Source organism: Sorex fumeus, unplaced genomic scaffold, assembly GCF_029834395.1.
Source record: "Sorex fumeus unplaced genomic scaffold, SorFum_2.1 ptg000041l, whole genome shotgun sequence".
Taxonomy (NCBI): domain Eukaryota; kingdom Metazoa; phylum Chordata; class Mammalia; order Eulipotyphla; family Soricidae; genus Sorex; species Sorex fumeus.
The window spans coordinates 9,434,138-9,452,981 of NW_026606098.1; the positions used below are offsets into that span (position 1 = coordinate 9,434,138).

The window sequence follows — 18,844 nt, forward strand, 5'->3', positions numbered from 1 at the left end:
TAGGCTTCCTCCCCATCAGATCCGAGGTCCGTGTCTACTAGAGCAAGGGGTGAACGCGTTCGCGCGAATGAATGAGTCCCGCCACTGAGACGCCCCTTCCCCAGCCTCCCGGCTCAGCCCCCTTTCCCATCTCCGCACTGCTCAAGGCAGCCGTTTCCATGGGAACAGCAGCGGGACTACGCGCCCAGGAGTGGCCCCCTCCCACCCGACAGGAGCCGGAAGGAGCTTGGGGTGGGAAGCGCGTCTCCCATCCCCCAGAGCTCCCCGGGGTGGGCAGCGACGTCGGCCCGGCAAACCCAAGAGAGGCCACCCGGGGCCCCGCACCACCGCCGCCCTGATTGTGCGGGCCCCTACGATTGGCCCGTCCTCCCCACCGGCGTGGCTGCGCGCTCGTCTGCGCGCGCTCTCATTGGCTCAGCCTCGAGAGCCTCCTCCCGCTATTGGTTCGCTCCAGGGTCGTGCCTGATTGGTCAACTCAGGCTCTCTCCGCCGGGCTGGGAAAATCAGGAGCCTTAGAAGGGCGTCCAGGGACGAGGAGATAGTCGGGGTGCGGGGAGGAACTCACGGGTTAGGGAGTTCGGTTAGGGAGTTCCACCGCCCGCCGCACCTTCGACCTGGCGGGAGGGCCGCTGTCTGTGGTGCTGAAGTCTCTCTCTCTCTCTCTCTCTCTCTCTCTCTCTCTCTCTCTGGCTTTTTGGGTCACACCTGGCGATGCTCAGGGGTTATTCCTGGCTTTTGCACTCAGGAATTACTCCTGGCGGTGCTCAGGGAGCACATGGGATGCTGGGAATTGAACCCGGGTCGGCCGCGTGCAAGGCAAACGCCCTACCCGCTGTGCTATCACTCCAGCCCCTGAAGTGTCTCCTGAAGGTCTCTCAATCCTGGAGAAATCACCCCGCACCCTCGCCTGCCATCCCTGCTGCCTCCCAGACGTTGGAAATGTACTCTTGCACCCGCGCACCCAAGGAGGCTGTCGCCTGAGTAGACGCAGGGTCCCCCACCCACACACCAGCAGAGAGGAAGCGTGACTCCACATGCGGACCAATCACAGACCCGGAAAACCAGGATATTTACATACAAAATCATTCACCCCAAATTCATGGGGTCGGAGAAGGTCCAGTGGTTTTCTGGGGCTGCACAGAAGCCATGAAGTTCTCTCGGAACCCTCAGCGCCCAAACCTCCTCGCTCCTTGGAAGCAGTGACGGATTCCCCTGCAGTGTGACGGCGCTGTCACAGTCTTCCGTGGCATTGGGAACTACACCTGGTCTCACCTTGTCCCTTTCCAATTCTCGTGGTGGATGACACCTACGGAAGGTCGAAAATTGGTCCCCTCCCCCCTCTCCATACCTCCTGGTCCTCTGCCCTGGGTGCTGAACAGAGAAGGGAACCCTGCTTTAGCTTCCCAACAGAAAAGTTTGACCAAGATGAGGCGCCAGAGGGACGAAGCAGGTCCTGCGGGGTGGGAAGGGGTAAACGGGCCCCCATGCGGTACCCGAGACGCTTCCCAGAAAGTACTTTAGGGGGAATGTTGAGTCCCTGGCAGCGCGCGCTGGTTTCCACCTGCCGCGCCGTCGGACACCGCGAGGAGGCGGGGCTCTGAGGGCGCAGCCAATGAGCAACGCCGGCGCTGGCAGCTGCGGCTATAAAGGGCTGGGGGCGGCGGCGGCGCGGCCCAGAACGCGGAGCGCGCAGCGCGGGCCGGAGGGAGGGAGGGAGGGCGGGTGAGGGAAGAGGACCGAGCACCGGGACCCGACAGGCCGGGCCGAGGGGCGGCGGCGGCGGCAGGCAGAGCGCCGAGATCTCTGTCGGGAAGCGCGACCTCCAGTGGCCCCGAGGGGCCGTACAGGGGACGTTCTCAACCCCGCGCCCGCTCCTTCTTTCCATCCTCTGCCGCCTGCAGGCCACCTCGGGGCCCGGTTTTTCTCGCGCGCGTCCCGGGGCCCGGGCCCGTCCTCGGCCCTCGAGGGACCCGCTGCCTTCGCCAGCACCTCTGCAGCGGCCGCGTCAAAGGCCGCCCAGCCAGGACCCCGGCGTGTGCATCGAGCGCCCGTCCAGGACTGCACGACCCCCGGAGTCGCCCTCAACACGGACCGCGCCCGCCGGGCACACAAGAATGGTCACTGTAGGTATTCCCCTGTCGCTAAGAGGGAATCTGGTCGGGGAGGGGTCAGGCGCATCGGCTCCGCGGAGACTGTGGGGGGGGTAGGACCAGGCCTAGCTAGGCCCGGTGGGGGGGTAGGACCGAGCTTGGGGCCTGAGTGTGGGCAGGGCCGCGCCCAGAGTGCGGTGGGGGAGGGGGAGGGCGCTGAGACTCTGGCCCGAGAGGCTTTAGGGAGCCGAGCGGCGTTTGGGGAGGGCGTCCTATGGTGCCCTGGGGGCGGGATTGCCCCCCTCCCGCGGGCCTGGTGGGGGAGGGGCCGCGGCGGCGGCGGATGCCTCCTCCATCCGGACCCGACCCGCAGGCCGCCCCAGGCAAACGCAGGGCCCCACGGACTGGCGCTGGGTCGGGACCAGAAGGCCAGGAGTCCCCCAGAGCCCCGGGGATGCAGGTGGCGTCGGACCGCGGGCTCCGGGCCTCGGCCGCGCCCGGGAGTGGGGCGTCTCGTTCTGGAGCCCGTCGACCTTGCGGCAAGCGGGGAGGGGAGAGGAGGGGGCGCGCCCAGAGGCCCCGCGGGCCCGCCACCGCCGCGTCCCTTTGTTTCTCGGCGTTTCTTCGCGGGCCGTAGCCTCGCGCGGGCGCCTCCGGCTGCGGGGAGGGGGAGGGGAGAGGAGGACCGCGGGGGAGGTGGGGGAGGTCCTGGCTTTTGGGTCCCAGCACCCTACCCCCACCGGGAGATGGGGCAGAGGGCTGTGGCAGGGCCGCCCCCCGCCACCGTCTAAGTCGGGCGCCCCACCCCGCCGGGGATCTGGGCCGCGGGGTGACCTTGAGCGCGCCCGCCCGCCCGCCCGCCCGCGCCCGCCCGCGCCGCTCGCCGGCTCTCCGGCTCGCCCGGTGCTTTCAGCAACCACCGAGCTGGTCAGCTCCCGAGCGCGCGGCCACGCCCGGCCACGCCCGACCTGGCCACGCCCCTACCACGCCCATCTAGGCCCCGCCCCCAGGCCCCCGGGGGCCCGGACTGGGCAGCGCGGGCGGCTCCCGGGGGCGGGGCTGACCAGTGGTGGCCCCACCCCGGCTCCACCCCGCCCCCGCCGCGCCACCCCACTCTCCGCGCCGCCGCCGCGCGTCCTTTGTCTGGTCCCGGCGCTCGGGCCTCTGTCTTCGGCTCTCGCCGGGAGCCCCCGGGGCTATGGACGTGTGTCTCCGGACACCGGGCGTCATCAGCGAGTCGTGGCCGGCGCAGCAGGTGGGGCAAGCCCCCCTCCCTGCCGCGCAGGGGGACCCACCCACCTGGCTCCGGAGAGCCTAGGCCCGCGTCCACGGTTCTCGGCTGATTGCCTCCGTGTCCAGCCCTCGGCCTCGCGGGCTTCAGCTGGGTTCGAAACGCGCGGAAGCCTCACGATGCGGCGCGGGCGTGCACGGAGCCCATCCATCCCTCCCCTTGGAGAAAGGAGCCCGAGCCCGGAGCACAAAGGGGAGAGGGTGTGGCCAGAGGTCACCCCAGGGCCTGGCCTTTGGAGGCCTGATGGCTCCCCCGGAGCACTGGGGCAGCATCCCCCATGGCTGAGCCGGGCTGGGGGAGTGAGGGAGATGTAAGGGCCCAGCATGGAGGGCGGAAGACTCAGATGTGCCGCGGTGCAGCTGACACCACGTGGTGGCCCAGCCTTACCCAGCAGAGACTCTCAATGCCCTATTGTCACCCAAGTGTCTGTCAGTGTGATGGGGGGTGCAGCTGGGAGCCGAGGGGTGTCCCACAGAGTGGGACACAGCAAGAGACCTCTGGCATCTTCATGGCCACATCCTAGGTCAGATGTGTGCCAAAAAATCAGAGTTGAAGAATGGGCCAGAGAGGGGCGAGGGGAGGGAGAAGAGAGGGGAGCTGGGGGAGGGCAGAGCCGACTGAGCCAGAGAGAAGCGTGGACCCTAGGGACTGTTTGGGGAGTGGCCGAGGGTGGCTCCTTGCTCGGCAATTGTCTCTGCGTCTCTGTCTGTCCCCCAGACAGCCGCCAGAACTCACTCCATCCGTCCATCTTCCCGACCACACAGGCAGGTGTGGCCTCCACTAATCCCATCCCCATTAGCAGCTGAGCCGGCTCAGACGCAGTCTGGGAAAAGCGACACTGATCGCGCTAAGCTGGAGCGCAGATGGGAGGGAGCTGGGCAGATTAGTAGCTGAATCCTTGGGGTCCCCGCTGGAGGCTCATAGAATCCAGGACAGCATGGGGGGGAGTGTGGTGGCGGAGAGGTGTGAAGTCTGTAACCCCATAGGCCCTGGGGTCCTGGGACCAAGGGTTCTCTGCCACCTCCCCCGTCATTCCCCTCTCTCACAGGAGACACCGTGGGGGGCGGGGGGAGGTGACATTTCAGTGTGGGAAGCCCGTGGATATTTGACACATGCTCCGTGCCTGGCCCATAGGAGGGTTCCAGAGCTGGAAGCTGGTCTGTTCTGTGCTCCCAATTGTGTGGCTCGTGGGCTGCTGGCTGCCTCCGAAGCACCCAAGCCGATCCCTCACAGGGCACTCCGGGAGCCTGGGTGGGAATTTTGAGTCCCCCTTCTGATGGGGAGGCGGTACCATTAGTGACCCGAGGGGGCAGTGTCCTGAGAATACATGGTGAGCATCCTGCATGGCGATGCCAGCTATATGGGACTGGCAAGACAGGTGGGCACTGGGCGGACACTGGGCGCTCGGCTTTTCTTGGCTGTGTTTGTGCCCCGGACCTTTCTGTGAAAACTGGTGCCTCTAAAGCCCAAGCCCTCCTAGCTAAAGTATTGGTCCTCACTCAAGGGCTGCCCAACTCCCTGCAATTTGTCCCGCCTCTTGCTGCGACACCATTTTCTCTTCTGTGAAATGGGAAAGTGCCATGACACTCAATGGTGGGAGAAGGGATTTGGGAGGGTTGCCAACCAATGGCTCCTACGGAGAGGAGGGGCTCAAACTTCAAAGGTAGCAGGCCTGGATTCAGTCTCCAGCTCCGTGTGGTTTCCCTAGTGCAGCCAGGAGAGACCCCTAAGCATCACTGGATGTCAGTCCCCTACACACGCACGCGCATACACACACGAATCTAGGGGTATGTGGAGAGATAGTACAGAGGATAGGATGCTGGCATCCCTATGGTCCCTCAAGCATCACCAGAGTGATTACTGAGTGCAGATCCAGGAGTAACTCCTGAGCACTGCCAGGTGTGCCCCCCTCCCCCCAAAAAAGAACTTGGGAGAGGGCTTAGAGATGTCACAAAAGATAAAGAATGTTTAGCATGGGGCTGAAGCAATAGCACAGCGGGTTTGCCTCGCACACGGCCGACCCGGGTTCAATTCCCTGCATCCCATATGGTTCCCCGAGGACCGCCAGGAGTAATTCCTGAGTGCAGAGCCAGGAGTAACCCCTGAGTATCATCGGGTGTGACCCAAAAACAAATAAACAAAAAAAAGAATGCTTAGCATGTAGGCGGCCCTGGTTTTGATCCCGGGCATTACATGGACCCCTGAGAATTGCCATTTGTAACTCCTACTGGCCCCAAAGTCCCTCTTAGCCACTGCACCTCCACCTGTGACTTCCTTAGCAGTAAAAAAAAAAAAAAAGAGGCTGAAGTGATAGAGTACAGTGGATAAAGGCTTGCCTTGTATGCAGCCATCCCTGGTTCTACCTCCAGCACTGAATAGGGTCCCTCTGACCACTGCCAGGAATGGTCCCTGAGCTCAGAGCCAGAAATAAGCTGAATAGGCAACGGTGTGGCTCCGAAAACAAGTAATTGGGCTGGAGCAATAGTACAGTGGGGAGGGTTCTTGTTTTGCTCACAGTCAACCCGGGTTCAATCCCACACATCTCCTAGGGTCCCCTGAGCAGCAGGAATAATTCCTGAGCACAGAACCAGGAGTAACCCCTGAACATCTTTAGATGTAGCCATCCCTCCAAAAAAATTAAATAAAACAAAACTGAGCAAACAGAAAATTTCACGCATCTCTGCACTTTTGTTTCCTCTTGTCTGGGTCACCTCAGGCTGCTATCCCCAAAATACATAAACTGCTGACGTCAGGGCCGGGGAAGACAGCTTGGAGGGCTAATGCTGGCGCTTCCTGCGCGGACAGCGCTGCCACCACCCCCAAAAAGGGAAAGGTGGATTAAACCACAGACGTTTATTTTTCACAGTTCTGAAGGTGAGCAGTCTAGGACCGATGTAATTTGGTCACATCCTGCTGTGCAGGTCCCTGTAGGGGTGCGGGGCAGAAAGCCCACTCTCCCTCACCCCTTCATCCCTGGCAGGATTCCCATCCAGGAGGGCTCGATCCTCAGGACCTAATTACCTCTTTTCAAAGGCCCCCTCCACTTCCAAGTTCCATCCCCCCAATGGGTAGGTTTCAACGTGCAGATTGGAGCTGGAGAGGGCTCAGAAATTGATCCAGGGGCTGGAGCAGCTGTACAGAAGGGAGGGACATTTGCCTCACACGCTGCTGACCCCGGCTCCATCACCGGCAGTCCATATGACCCCCTGATCACTGCCAGGAGTAATTCCTCAGCGCAAAGCTAGAAATAACCCCTGAGTGTTGCTGGGTGTAGCCCAAAAAAAAATGGAGTCTATAGCATTTGGTGGAAGTGGGGGTGTTGCTCAGAGAGCAATCGGGGCCAGGATGGACCTGGGGCCAGCCACACGCAAGACAGGTGCCATACCTCTCACATATTCTCTAGTCTGGATTTTTTTTTAAGTACCAGGGATGGAATGCAGGACCTCAGGCATGCAAGGCACGCATTTTCTTTTCTCTTTCTTTCTTTCTTTTTTTTTTTTTGCTTTTTTGGTCATACCCAGTGATGCTTAGGGGTTACTCCTGGCTCTGCACTCAGGAATTACTCCTGGCAGTGCTGGGGTGACCCTATGGGATGCCAGGGATGGTGCAAGGCCAGCACCCTTCCCACTGTGCTATTGCTCTGGCCCCAAGGCATGCATTTCCCCACTGAGCCACATCCTCAGCCCAAATCTACAGCATGGTTTTAGGGACAGGTATGTCCAACCACGCTCAGGGGGGCCTGGGGCCACTTGCAGGGATGAGTCACCCACCAGGTCCCACTGGGTTGGCATTTGGTGCCAGGGCCCAAGGATGTGGGACTGCTCGGGCCCACCCAGGGCTTTTCTGGCAGGATCCAGGCATCTCTGGGGTCAAGCCTGCAGTGCTGGAAGGCCATGCGCTGTGGGGGGCCAGCCTGGGCAGGAGTAGGCCGCGCAAGCACCTTGCCCCCATCTTCCCCGACCCCCCCCCCCGAGTATTTTTTTTTTTGTAGTTATTTTGCACCACACCCGGTGGCACTAAGGGATTACTCCTGGCTTTGTATTCAGGGATCACTCTTCGTGGGGCTCTGGGAAATGTATGGGATGCCAGGGATTGAACCCGGGCTTGGCACATGCCAGGCTAGCCCCTTCCCTGCTGCTGTATTCTCTTCCCAGACTCCTGGGTAGTTTTTTTTTTTTTTTGCTTTTTTGGGTCACAGCCAGCGATGCTCAGGGGTTACTCCTGGCTCTGCACTCAGGAATGACTCCTGGCGGTGCTCAGGGGACCATCGAACCCAGGTCAGCCGCGTGCAAGGCAAATGCCCTACCCTCTGTGCTATTTTTTTTTGGGGGGGGTCACACCCGGCGATGCACAAGGGTTACTCCTGGCTCTGCACTCCCCTGCTGGTGCTCAGGGGACCATGTGGGATGCTGGGAATCGAACCCAGGTCGGCCGCGTGTGAGGCAAACACCTTACCCGCCGTACTATCGCTCCAGCCCCAGGGTAGTATTTTTAAGGAGGGAGGTGAGTGTTTCCAGGCTTGTGATTGAGGAAATAAAAATCACTTTGCCCCGGGCCCCACCATAGCACCTGTATTGGGGAACAATTCTGCTATTAGTATTTGGGGTCACGGGTGGCCACGATGATAAGCTTCTTTCTCTGATTCTGTGGTCACAGCAAATATTGTTAATCAATCACAGGGTTTTTTCCTGCTGAAATTCAAGGTGCCTTTGAATCCTTTTGGGGGGGCTACACCCAGCTCAGCGCCCAGGCCTAGGAGTAGCTCCCCACAGTGCTCGGGAGAACATACGGTGTGTTGGGTATTGGAAACCCCCACTGCAGGGCCAGAGAGACAAAACAGAGGGGAGGTGTTTGCTGGGGTGAGCCCCCACACACAGCTGGGCGTGGTCCCCGAAGAATGAAATCAAAGAAAACACCGCAAAGCAAAGTGAAAGTGCTATCCCAGGGGCCCTTACAATGCCCTCGGCAATTGTTTCAGAGTTGGAAGAAGTCGAAAGAAGAAGGCCTGGAGAGATGGGACAGCGGCAGTCAGGGCCTTGCTTGCCACTGACTGGGGTTTGACCCTCAGCACCCCATATGATATGGTTCCCCGAGCTCCAACAGGAGTGATCCTTGAATGCAGAGCCAGGAGTAAGCCAGGAGCACTGCTGGGTGTGGCTCCAAATCAAACAAATAAGCAAAACCAACAGAGGGGGGCAATAGTACAGCCAGGAGGGCATTTACCTTGTGCCTGAATGACCCGGGTTCGATCCTCAGCATCCCATATGGTTGCCTGAGCACCGCCAGGAGTCATTTCTGTGTGCAGAGCCAGGAATAATCCCTGAGCATCACCAGGTGTGGTCCCCCAAACAAACAAACAAAAAAGCAGAAGGAAGAAGGCAAGATGGAGAGGTTCATATGTTGATGTTGGGGTTCTAGGTTCACCCTGGTGGTCCTCCAGGACCAGGTAGTGCTGCCAAGTCATCCTGAACCTAGATCTATAATCCCCACAGTCCATCCTGACCTGGGAGTGCATTGACTTTGTCTAAAGCATCACCTCCTGGAACCACAGATGTGGCCTCATTGTCTGCACAGAGCAAGCAAAGAGCTGGAGACAGGCTTCATGCGCAGGAGCCCCGGGTTCTGCCCCCTGCAGTGCTGGGAGAGACCCCTGGGCAATGAGGTGGGAGTAGTCCTGAGCACCTCCAGCTGTGCCCAAGCCCCTCAATCTCCAAAAGGAGTAGGACCCGGGCTTGATCCCCAGCACTACAAAAAGGACTTTTTTTTTTTTTTTTGCTTTTTTTTGACGATGCTCAGGGGTTACTCCTGGCTCTGCACTCAGGAATTACCCCTGGCGGTGCTCAGGGGACCATATGGGATGCTGGGATTCGAACCTGGGTTGGCTGCGTGCAAGGCAAACACCCTACCCGCTGTGCTATCACTCCAGCCCCCCAGCACTACAAAAAGGAAAAGGAAAAAAAAAAAACGGAAGCACAGGGCCGGAACGATAGCATAGTAGCCGACTGGGGTTTGATTCCTGGCATCCCATATGGTCCCCCAAGAACTGCCAGGAGTAATTCCTGAGTGCAAAGCCAGGAGTAACCCCTGAGCATCGCTGGGTGTGACCCCGAAAAACATTTAAAAAGCATACCCCTGGCACCCTATGTGGTCTCCCAAACACCACCGGGAATAATCCCCAAGCACAGAACTGGGAATAGAACTCCAACACGTGTGGCCTTCCAAAACAAAATTCTAACAAAGGGGCCAAGGAGATAATGTGGAGATTAAGGTTAGGCCCGTGTGATCCTCACCACATGGCCCCTGAGTACTCCCAAGGTGGTCCCCAACATCACTCACAAGGCCCAAGGGCCACCCCACCCTTAACTCTTGCATTGAGCCAGCAGCAGATTGGCTGAGAAACGCCAGGAAAGGTTCTGGGCCCTCTTCCAACTTCCCGGGAGGCTCCCCCTGAAAGAGAAAATTGTTTTGTTTTGTTTTGTTTTGTTTTGGGGCCTCATGTGGTGGTGCGCAGGAATATATTCCTGAAGGCGCTCAGGGAACTGTGTGGGGAGCCAGGAAACAAACCTGGGTTGCCACGTGCAAGGTAAACGCCCTCCCTGCTATCCAGCCCCAAGAAACGGTTTTACCCAGAACAGGGCTGGGACTGTTACTGGCACTAGACAAAGGCTGTGCATAAGAGAAGTGTTGAGTTTGGGGGCTGGAGTGATAGCACAGCGGGGAGGGTGTTTGCCTTGTACATAACCGACCTGGGTTTGATCCCCGGCACCCCACATGGTCTCCCAAGCACCACCAGGAGTGATTCCTGAGCATAAAGACAGGAGTGACCCCTGAGCATTGCTGGATGTGGCCCAAAATCTAAAAAAAAAAAAAAAAAAAAAGACCCCCCGCCTGTAAAACAGAAACCTAAGTGAAGAGTCATGGGAAACTAGAGCGAACTGAACCAAGGGCGCATCTACAGGAAACTCCAGGAGCAGCTGGAAACTTTTTGGTTGTAAAGTGTTTTGCTTGTGGTCCATATGTTGGGATACGTGAGGGGACTGGGGCTAGACGGAATAAGGCCCCACAGGACAGACAGATCCCACCGAGCCCCGTGCCCGGCGGGGCCCGGCTGTGAGCAGATGTGGCCTGTTGTCTCCAGCAGATACTTGGGGCTATGGAGTCTCAGGTGGCAGGGGGGGGTCCGGCTGGCCCGGCCCTGCCCAACGGGCCGCTTCTGGGTACCAACGGAGCCACTGATGACAGCAAGACCAACCTCATCGTCAACTACTTGCCCCAGAACATGACCCAGGACGAGTTCAAGAGTCTCTTCGGCAGCATTGGGGACATCGAGTCCTGCAAGTTGGTTCGGGACAAGATCACAGGTGGCTGCTGCCTGGGGGGCCGGGGAGATCCTGAGGGGTGTGAGGTGGGGCTGGGAGGCAGGTGAGTGGGCACTCTCTGGGGTGATGGGGGCAGGTGGAACTTAGGGTTCTGTGGTAGCTTGAGGGTGTGATGCTGTTTCTCAGCACCCTGGAGTGGGCGGTTCAGGGAAGCCAGGATGTGGGGAGTGGGGGGTGGGCTGGCAGGGGTGGGTTTCCCTCACTACCTCATGCCACCCACAGGTCAGAGTCTTGGCTATGGGTTTGTGAATTACTCGGACCCCAATGACGCTGACAAAGCCATCAACACCCTCAATGGCCTCAAACTACAGACCAAGACCATCAAGGTGAGGGCAGTCGTGGGTCCCTGTCCCCATCGGCCCAGGAAAGCAGTCCCTGGGGGTGGGGGGCTGGTTCTACCTCTAAAAACCTCGGTTCCCGGTTCTCACAGAGAGAGGGTCTGGGGCTCAGGAGAGCTGTCCCCTCCTGGCCTTTGTCAGGGAACTGGGGGAGGGGCTGGTGCATCTGCCATCTGGAACTTAATTAGGGGGGGAGGATGAGATGGAGCAGCCCCTCCCCCCACCCATGAACGCCCCTCCCCCAAGGGCCTCCCCTACCCTGCCACAGCTGGGCCCCAGCGAAGCCTCACTCCCAGGAGGGGGCATCACCATGGAAACCCCCCTCTCTTGGTTTGCCTGGGGGTGTCTGGGCTCCGCCCTGTAAATCTGCTTTTGAACCCCAGGGGAGGCTGGGGGGGGAGTTGCCCATCTGGCCCCCAGTGCCCCTGGTACAGGGGTCGCATCCTTTTACACAAGGGGAAGGGAGTGCTCTGTTGGGGTCCCGCCAGTGCTCTCCAGCTTTCCAGCCCCGGAGGGCCCCTGTGTGAGGGTCCCTGCGTGTGTTGGCCAGACACTCACAGGCTGCTCCCCGGGGCCTGGAGACATTGGGTGTGTCCCGCGTGTCTGGGGGTCGCGAGGTGACCTAGGGGGGTGCTGCATGTGCCCTGTGATGGTGACAGGGAGTTGTGCGCCTACCTGTCTACTGGCCCCTGAGTGTGTGTGGTTCTGGGACTTCGCGGTTCACTAGACCCGGGTGTCACCGGGAATAAGGCAGCGGTGCGTGCGTGTGTATATTTGCCTGCGTGCTTGTTTTCGTGCAGGAGACCGTGGGCGTGGCCTGACCACACAGCCCCCTTTCGCAGCCTAAATTCTATACTGCCAGGCCCCTCCTGGTGCGGGGTGTGGAAGGAGCCCCCCACCCACGTCCTGGGATGGCTCGGGGAAGCCCTAGCAGGAGAGGACAGCAGCCGGTTCCCGCGCCCCAAACCACACAGCTCCCCACCAGGGTATGCTTGCTGTGTCAGCACCACGCAGTCACTGTGTTTAAATGACAGCCGTTGGTCAACAGGCTTGGTTGGAAGGCAGCCTGCAGTGCTCGGAACCCACTCCTGGCTCTCTGCTCAGCGGTTGCCCTCAGGGGTGCCAGAGATCAAACTGGCTCCCCAGCCCCTCTGAGCCGTCTCTTCCTTACTCCATTTCCCCCCACCCCCCATGCTGCCAGATGTACTCCACAGTATTAACGTGAATTCCCCCATGCCATGCAGGAATGCCCTCCCCTTCGCCTCCCCTGGCCCCCTTTATATTTTTCTGGGGAGGTCACAGCCAGTGACACTCCGGAATCCCTCCTGCCAGTGCCAGGGGACCCTAGACTGTGCTAGGAATGAAGTGGGGGTTTGCTGTGCATAAGCGAATGCCTCACTCCCCAACTCTTCTTTTTATTCAGGGTGGGGGTGTAGGACCCCCTCAACCACTTTTGACTTTGTGCTCAGGGTTCATTCCTGGCGGGACTTGGGGAAACATATGGGGTTCTGGGAATTGAATTCGGGTCAGGTACATACATGACAACCCCAATGTACTCTCAACTTTCTTTCTTTCCTTTCTTTCTTTTCTTTCTTTCTTTCTTTCTTTCTTTCTTTATTTCTTTCCTTTCTTCTCTCTCTATTTTTTCTTTTTTCTCTCTCTTTCTCTTTTTATTTTTCTCTTTCTTTCTATTTCTTTCTCCTTTCTTTCTTTCTTTCTTTCTTTCTTTCTTCCTTGGTTTTGGGGCCACACCTGGCAGTGTTCAGGGCTTACTCCTGGCTCTGCACTCAGAGATCACTTCTGGCAGGACTCAAGGAAATTTATGGGATGCCGGGGATTGAACTTGGGTCAGCTGTGTACAAGGCAAATGCCCTCCCCGCGCTCCAGCTTTCATTCTTTTTAAAAAAGATTGTTTCCAGTGAATCCACCAAAGGCGACCCTGCTGACCCTGATCATGACCATGTCTGCCCATGGTCGGAGGCTGATGTGGAGGCGGGGTACTCCCTCCCGCAGGGCAGCCCCAGGTCGCCGCACATCAGGCTGAGTGATAAACATACAATCAGATGGGGTCACACGAAGCCCTGCCACCCTGTAAATGGACTTTTCTTTCCCGTTGACAATACTCACCACTGTTTGGGAGGAATAAATATATACACGCCCAGCATTTTTGAAACCACTGCAGACTCCATTGTTGGCCCGGGGCCTGGGGATGACAGGACGGAAAACGTGTCCCATTCACAAGGAAGGGGAAGATTGTGGGGCGCAGGGGGGAGGGAGGCACTGGATCCGGCTGGGAAGGGAAAGAGAGGTCATTTCACCCCAAAGCTGGAGAAGGCAGGAACAGGAGCAGGACCCGGGAAGGGACAATGCCCAGTCACAGCCAGGCAGCCAGTGTGTTGGGGACCTTGAAGGACGGTGCCAGCGGCAAGGGAGGTGGACAGGGATGAAGCAGAGGGAAGCTGGGGGCGTCTGTTAGGGTCTGGCAGACCCAGAAAGGGCTTTAAGGCAGAGGAAAGAGGGAGCTATTGAGTGTAAGCAGAAGATGCTGGTGCTCCAGCCCGGGGCTCGCGGACGCCCTCTGGCCGTTGTAGGGAGAACAATTGCGGGTGGGAAGGGGGGTGAGAGAGGGGGCGGAGTCACCGGCGGGTCTTTGGGTGATCTGGGTTAGTGGGGGTGAGCGTGGAAGTGGGGAGAAGACAGGAAGGTGGATTGAGCGCAAATGTGAAAGAGGTTGTCTGGGTTGCAAACCTGGGGACTGAGCCCCCCGGATCACTGACAGGAAAGGGAGAGGCGAGGGGAGACAGGTGTGGCTCGTGTATGTGTGAGACCTTGTGGGGCAAGTGGAGGCAACCGAAGCAGGTTCGGAGTTTTCAGGATTGAACAGGTGGCCAGAAATCTCCGGGGCTCAGTGTAGGTTCCCAGCTAGGTGGTGGCCCTGGGTGACCCCAGACACCCACAGGGGTCTTCCAACCTCACCCACGGTGTTCACTGGAGATCCTGGGGCGAGGTAGACACAAAAAAGGCCTCTCGGAAGGGCTGGAGGGGGCCTGGATCTCTGCATTCAGAAATGGGTACTGCCCCAAAACAAAACAAAACAAAAACAACAACAGAAATGGGTACTGCTCGGCCTCCAGGTGTCCTACGCCAGACCCAGCTCCGCGTCCATCCGGGATGCCAACCTCTACGTCAGCGGCCTCCCCAAGACCATGAGCCAGAAGGAGATGGAACAGCTTTTCTCCCAGTACGGCCGCATCATCACTTCCCGCATCCTGGTGGACCAGGTCACAGGTCAGGCTGCGTGTCCAGGAGATGGGGCCAAAGGAGGTGTGGTCAGGAGATGGGGAGGGCGTGGCCAGATAGGTGGGGGCGGGAGGTGGGGCTGAAGGGCGTGGCCAGAGGGGCAGGGCGGGGCCAGAGGAGGTGTGGGTGGGAGGTGGGGCGGGAGGGCGAGGTCAAGGAAGCTGTGGAGGGGGCAAAGGGAAAAAAGCGGGGGCATTGAGGATCTGGAGAGCATGCCCCCCTCTCACGGGAGGCAGGCTCAGTGCCCAGCACCGTTTGGTATTGCCCTGTTGGTCCCCCCTACGCACCTCGGGAGCCCGCCCCCCAAAAAACAAATAAAGGGGAGAAAAAACGAGCGTGGCGATCGCAGGGCGAGCCTCGATTTGGGGGCAAGGGTGGGGTCGCAAGGTCGTCAGCCCACCCCCCGCCCTGGCAGGCGTCTCCCGGGGTGTGGGCTTCATCCGCTTCGACAAGAGGATCGAGGCCGAGGAGGCCATCAAGGGATTGAACGGGCAGAAGCCGCTGGGCGCGGCCGAGCCCATCACGGTCAAGTTCGCCAACAACCCGAGCCAGAAGACCGGCCAGGCCCTGCTCACGCACCTCTACCAGTCGTCGGCCCGGCGCTATGCGGGGCCCCTGCACCACCAGACGCAGCGCTTCCGGTGAGATGCCCCGCGTGCCCCCCGCATGACCCCGGGCCAGGCCCTCGTAGGCGGAAGGGCGCACTGTGTGTGAAAGGGTCGGTGCGCGTCGCCTACCAGTGGCGTTTCTGATGACCCTGGTTTTCAGGTGTCCAGCTCTGGCTGCTTCCTTTGGTTATGGGATTCGGTGGCTGCTGGCTGCCAGTGCCTCAGTTTCCCAATTGACATGGAGCAGAGCTTGTCCTCCTTTTAAAATAAGCACAGAGGGGCAGGGGGTGGGGAGAGAGATAGGACAGGGTGCTGTCTGCAAGGCAAGGTGAAAACCCTACCATGCAGGATTCTAAAACCCAGGTCCTGGTGTAAGGCAAAGTGGGGGTTGGGGACAGAGAGTGGACGAAAGGTTTGAATCCCCAGCACCGCCAGGGGTACTTCTGAGCACTACTGGGTATGGCCCCCAAACCACAAATTAAAAAGTGGGCAACATGGGAGCCCCTCAAGGATCCTGTGTGACCAGGATGGGATCCCCTCCCCCCCGCAGTTGACTGTGACCCTCATTGTCACCTTTGTTTAGGAATCACATCCCCCCATCGGAGACAGGGATCCACCCTGCAATGTGGGGGCAGGCGGAGAATGACAAGGACGGGGAGGCAGGCAGGGGCAGGGGCTGAGTGACTGAGAGCTTCCGTGCCAGGCGGTGTCCAGCCGGGCAGGGAGCAGGCGCGTGGGGACAGCACTGGCGCTGTGGCCTGCTGGGTGGGGGTGGGGAGGGCCGGCCCCTGCTGACTGGCCGATGGTGTGTCCAGAGGCCACCGGTGACCAGCCCCTTCTCTTCTGCAGGCTGGACAACTTGCTTAACATGGCTTACGGAGTCAAAAGGTAATAGTGACCCTCCCTGCTGTCCCCAGCCTCGTGTCCCCACCCCAACCCCAGCCCGGTCCCTCCCACCCTCGACCCTAGGTTCGCCCTCTTAATTTTGTATGTCCCTGTCCAGGAGTCGCATGTAGTCCTTGACAGATTGGGGGCCCGAGGGTGAGGGCTGGGGTTCTAGCCTTTCAGTAGAGTATTTGTCTGGCATGCATGAGTCCTGAGTTTTGAGTCCTAGCACCACTAAAAAGAAAGGAAAGGGCAGGTGCTGGGCAGATCACTCAAAGGGCTACAGTTTGAGCATGCAGGGAGGGTTTCCTGTAGGTGGTGCTCACAGGTACATGGCAGAGCTGTTCATGACTCACCTCAGCCCAGCAGAGCCTCGAGGGGGCAGAGAGGCAGGTAGGGATCCTCACCCCTCTGGGGGGACAAGGCTGAATTCCTGGCAGCAGGGCCAGCCTTCCCCACCCTCTCTATTTTTTTGTTTTCTTTTTGCTTGTTGGGTCACAACCAGCGATGTGCAGGGGTTTCTCCTAGCTCATGCACTCAGGAGTCATTCCTGGTGGTGCTCAGGGGACCATATGGGATGCTGGGAATCGAACCCGGGTCCCAAGGCAAACACCCTACCCACTGTGCTATCACTCCAGCCCCGCCCCCCCGTCTGTTGAGTTCGCCTCAGGAAGGTTGGAGTGCTGGAGGGACATGGGTGGAGCCAAATCTGACCTTTCATTTATGCATTCACTCATTCATTCACTCCCTCATTCATTCACTCCCTTCACTAACACCTCCCAAGAGCCACCCCCATGATTGGACCTGTTTCGGGACCAGGGAACCCTCACAATGAAGGCTTGCAGGAAAGATGGAGTCAGTAATAAATGTGGCATGCACCCCTTCTCCGTGGTCTCACTCTCGGTGATGTGGGCTCCCCACCTGAGATCCAAGACTCAAAGACCCTATGATGTGTGGAAAGGGTGGCACTTCCCCCCAGGTCCTGGCTGTGGCCCTCTGTCTGCCCCACCCCCAGAGAAAGCACAGGCGCCACCCTTAGGGTGCAAACCTATGATGAGGGAACCTCTGAATTGGATCTAAGTGGAGAACAGGAGTGTTCAGCGTCTTTACAGGGTCCATTGAGGCTGCCCTGCTTGACAGTAGTGCCGGGATGCAAACTGGATCCAACTCCAATCAGGCTCCCGACATTGCCTCCAGACTGGGGCTCAGTGTGTGTGTGTGTGTGTGCAGGACCTGGGTCTCCACAGTCAAGGACAGGTAGGGTCAGAGGTCAGGGGTCAAGGCCAGAACGAGAACAGCGGATAATGCAGCCACCCTGCATAGTGGCCCCTGAATCCGGCCAGAAGGGATCCCTGAGCTCCAGATTAGGAGGAAACCCTGAGCACCGCAGGCTGTGACCCCCAAACCAAAACAAACAACGAAGCTCAAGGGTCAGGGCAAAGCTGGGGCACCCTGGAAGGACCAGTATGAATACTGGAGAAGGGTCTCAGGTCCGGACAGAGTGGACAGAGTGGAAGCACTGGAGTGGGCCTCAGGCTCTGGGCAGGGTCGGGGGTGCGCATGGGGTGTCAGGGCAGAGCCCGCGTGACCCCCAAAGTAGTCCCCTGTCGCTCATCGCCAGGTTCTCGCCCATCGCCATCGACGGCATGAGTGGTCTCGCAGGTGTTGGCCTGTCGGGGGGCGCAGGGGGCGCCGGCTGGTGCATCTTCGTGTACAACCTGTCGCCGGAGGCGGACGAGAGCGTCCTGTGGCAGCTGTTTGGGCCCTTCGGGGCCGTGACCAACGTCAAGGTCATCCGCGACTTCACCACCAACAAGTGCAAAGGCTTTGGCTTCGTCACCATGACCAACTACGACGAGGCGGCCATGGCCATCGCCAGCCTCAATGGCTACCGCCTGGGTGAGCGTGTGCTGCAAGTGTCGTTCAAGACCAGCAAACAGCACAAGGCCTGAGGCGCCGCCTGGCCTGGGCAGCAGAGAGAGACAGAGAGAGAAAGAGAGAGCGAGAGAGAGAGAGAGAGAGAGAGAGAGAGAGAGAGCGCAAGAGAGAGGGCCGGAGACGGCGCAGGCAGACCCCGCACGACCCAGGGCGGAAGCCATAGGGTGAGCACTCGGGGAGGGTGGCCTCAGGGTCTGCAGGGAATGGGGGAGGGGGCCCGGGGGTCCCCCACCTCATGCTCCTGCCGCCTCATCCCAGCCTGGGCTGTGCACTCTCTCGTCTTGGTTTCGTTCATGGCGATGGTTTTGTTTCTTTTTTCAGCTAAAGAGAAAGAGCAGGGGGCCTCCCCTCAACCACCCTCTACGGCATGGTTGGGGACAGTGTCACTGGGGGGTGCCCAGGCCTCCCCACTAACATCTCGGTGACCTTGAAGAAGGGGAGGGGGAAGACAGGTTTAACAATCCCCAAAACAGCAAATCTTGAGGAGGGGAGGTAGGGGCTCCCTCGCCTGGAGCCCTTCCTCGGAGGAGGAGAATGAGGTACAGCTAGGAGGGGCTGAAACAGAAACAAAATAGGAAAAAAAAGGGGGGGGTGGGAGGGGCAGAAAAACTCTATTTTTGTAAAAAGGGAAAAAAAAGACCTCGTGGAGAATTTTTACTGGGGATTCTTGAACTTGAAAAAAAAAAGACAAAAAAAAAAAAGAAAATATTTTGGCAAGTTATGTTTACCAACTGGGCAGGAACACGGAGCAGGGCATCCCGGCCGGGGGCCACCAGCGCACCGAGAAACAGCCAGGCCGGGGTGCACGCGCACACACAGACACACTCAGACACCCCCAGGTACCCACGGACACGGTCAGGGTGTCAGGGCTAAGTTCAAAAGCGCGGACGACCCTGGGAGGCTGAGACGGGGACTGCCGTGGGCGTGGCCTGGCATTGGGCGTGGCCAAGCCTGGCCGCGTGCACGAGGCGCGCGCACACGCACACCCTCCTGTATGCGCGGCCACGGCCACCGT

The 18,844-nt window shown here is 59.4% G+C and overlaps 1 protein-coding gene across 3 annotated transcripts; it reads left to right on the forward strand.

Annotated features, from left to right (window-relative positions):
* Window positions 1-1,718: 1,718 nt before the first annotated feature.
* ELAVL3 (ELAV like RNA binding protein 3) lies at window positions 1,719-17,930 on the forward strand. 3 transcript variants are annotated; one of them, XM_056119260.1, is made up of 7 exons: window positions 1,719-2,123; window positions 10,520-10,742; window positions 10,983-11,086; window positions 14,233-14,386; window positions 14,814-15,039; window positions 15,856-15,894; window positions 17,492-17,930. In XM_056119260.1, the coding sequence occupies exons 1-7, from the start codon at window positions 2,115-2,117 to the stop codon at window positions 17,841-17,843; spliced, it is 1,107 nt and encodes a 368-aa protein (XP_055975235.1). In that variant the 5' UTR covers window positions 1,719-2,114; the 3' UTR covers window positions 17,844-17,930. The 3 variants fall into 3 exon arrangements, with proteins under 3 accessions (XP_055975235.1, XP_055975237.1, XP_055975236.1); XM_056119262.1 differs by having other exon boundaries at window positions 17,513-17,930; XM_056119261.1 differs by having other exon boundaries at window positions 10,523-10,742.
* The last annotated feature ends 914 nt before the right edge of the window (window positions 17,931-18,844 follow it).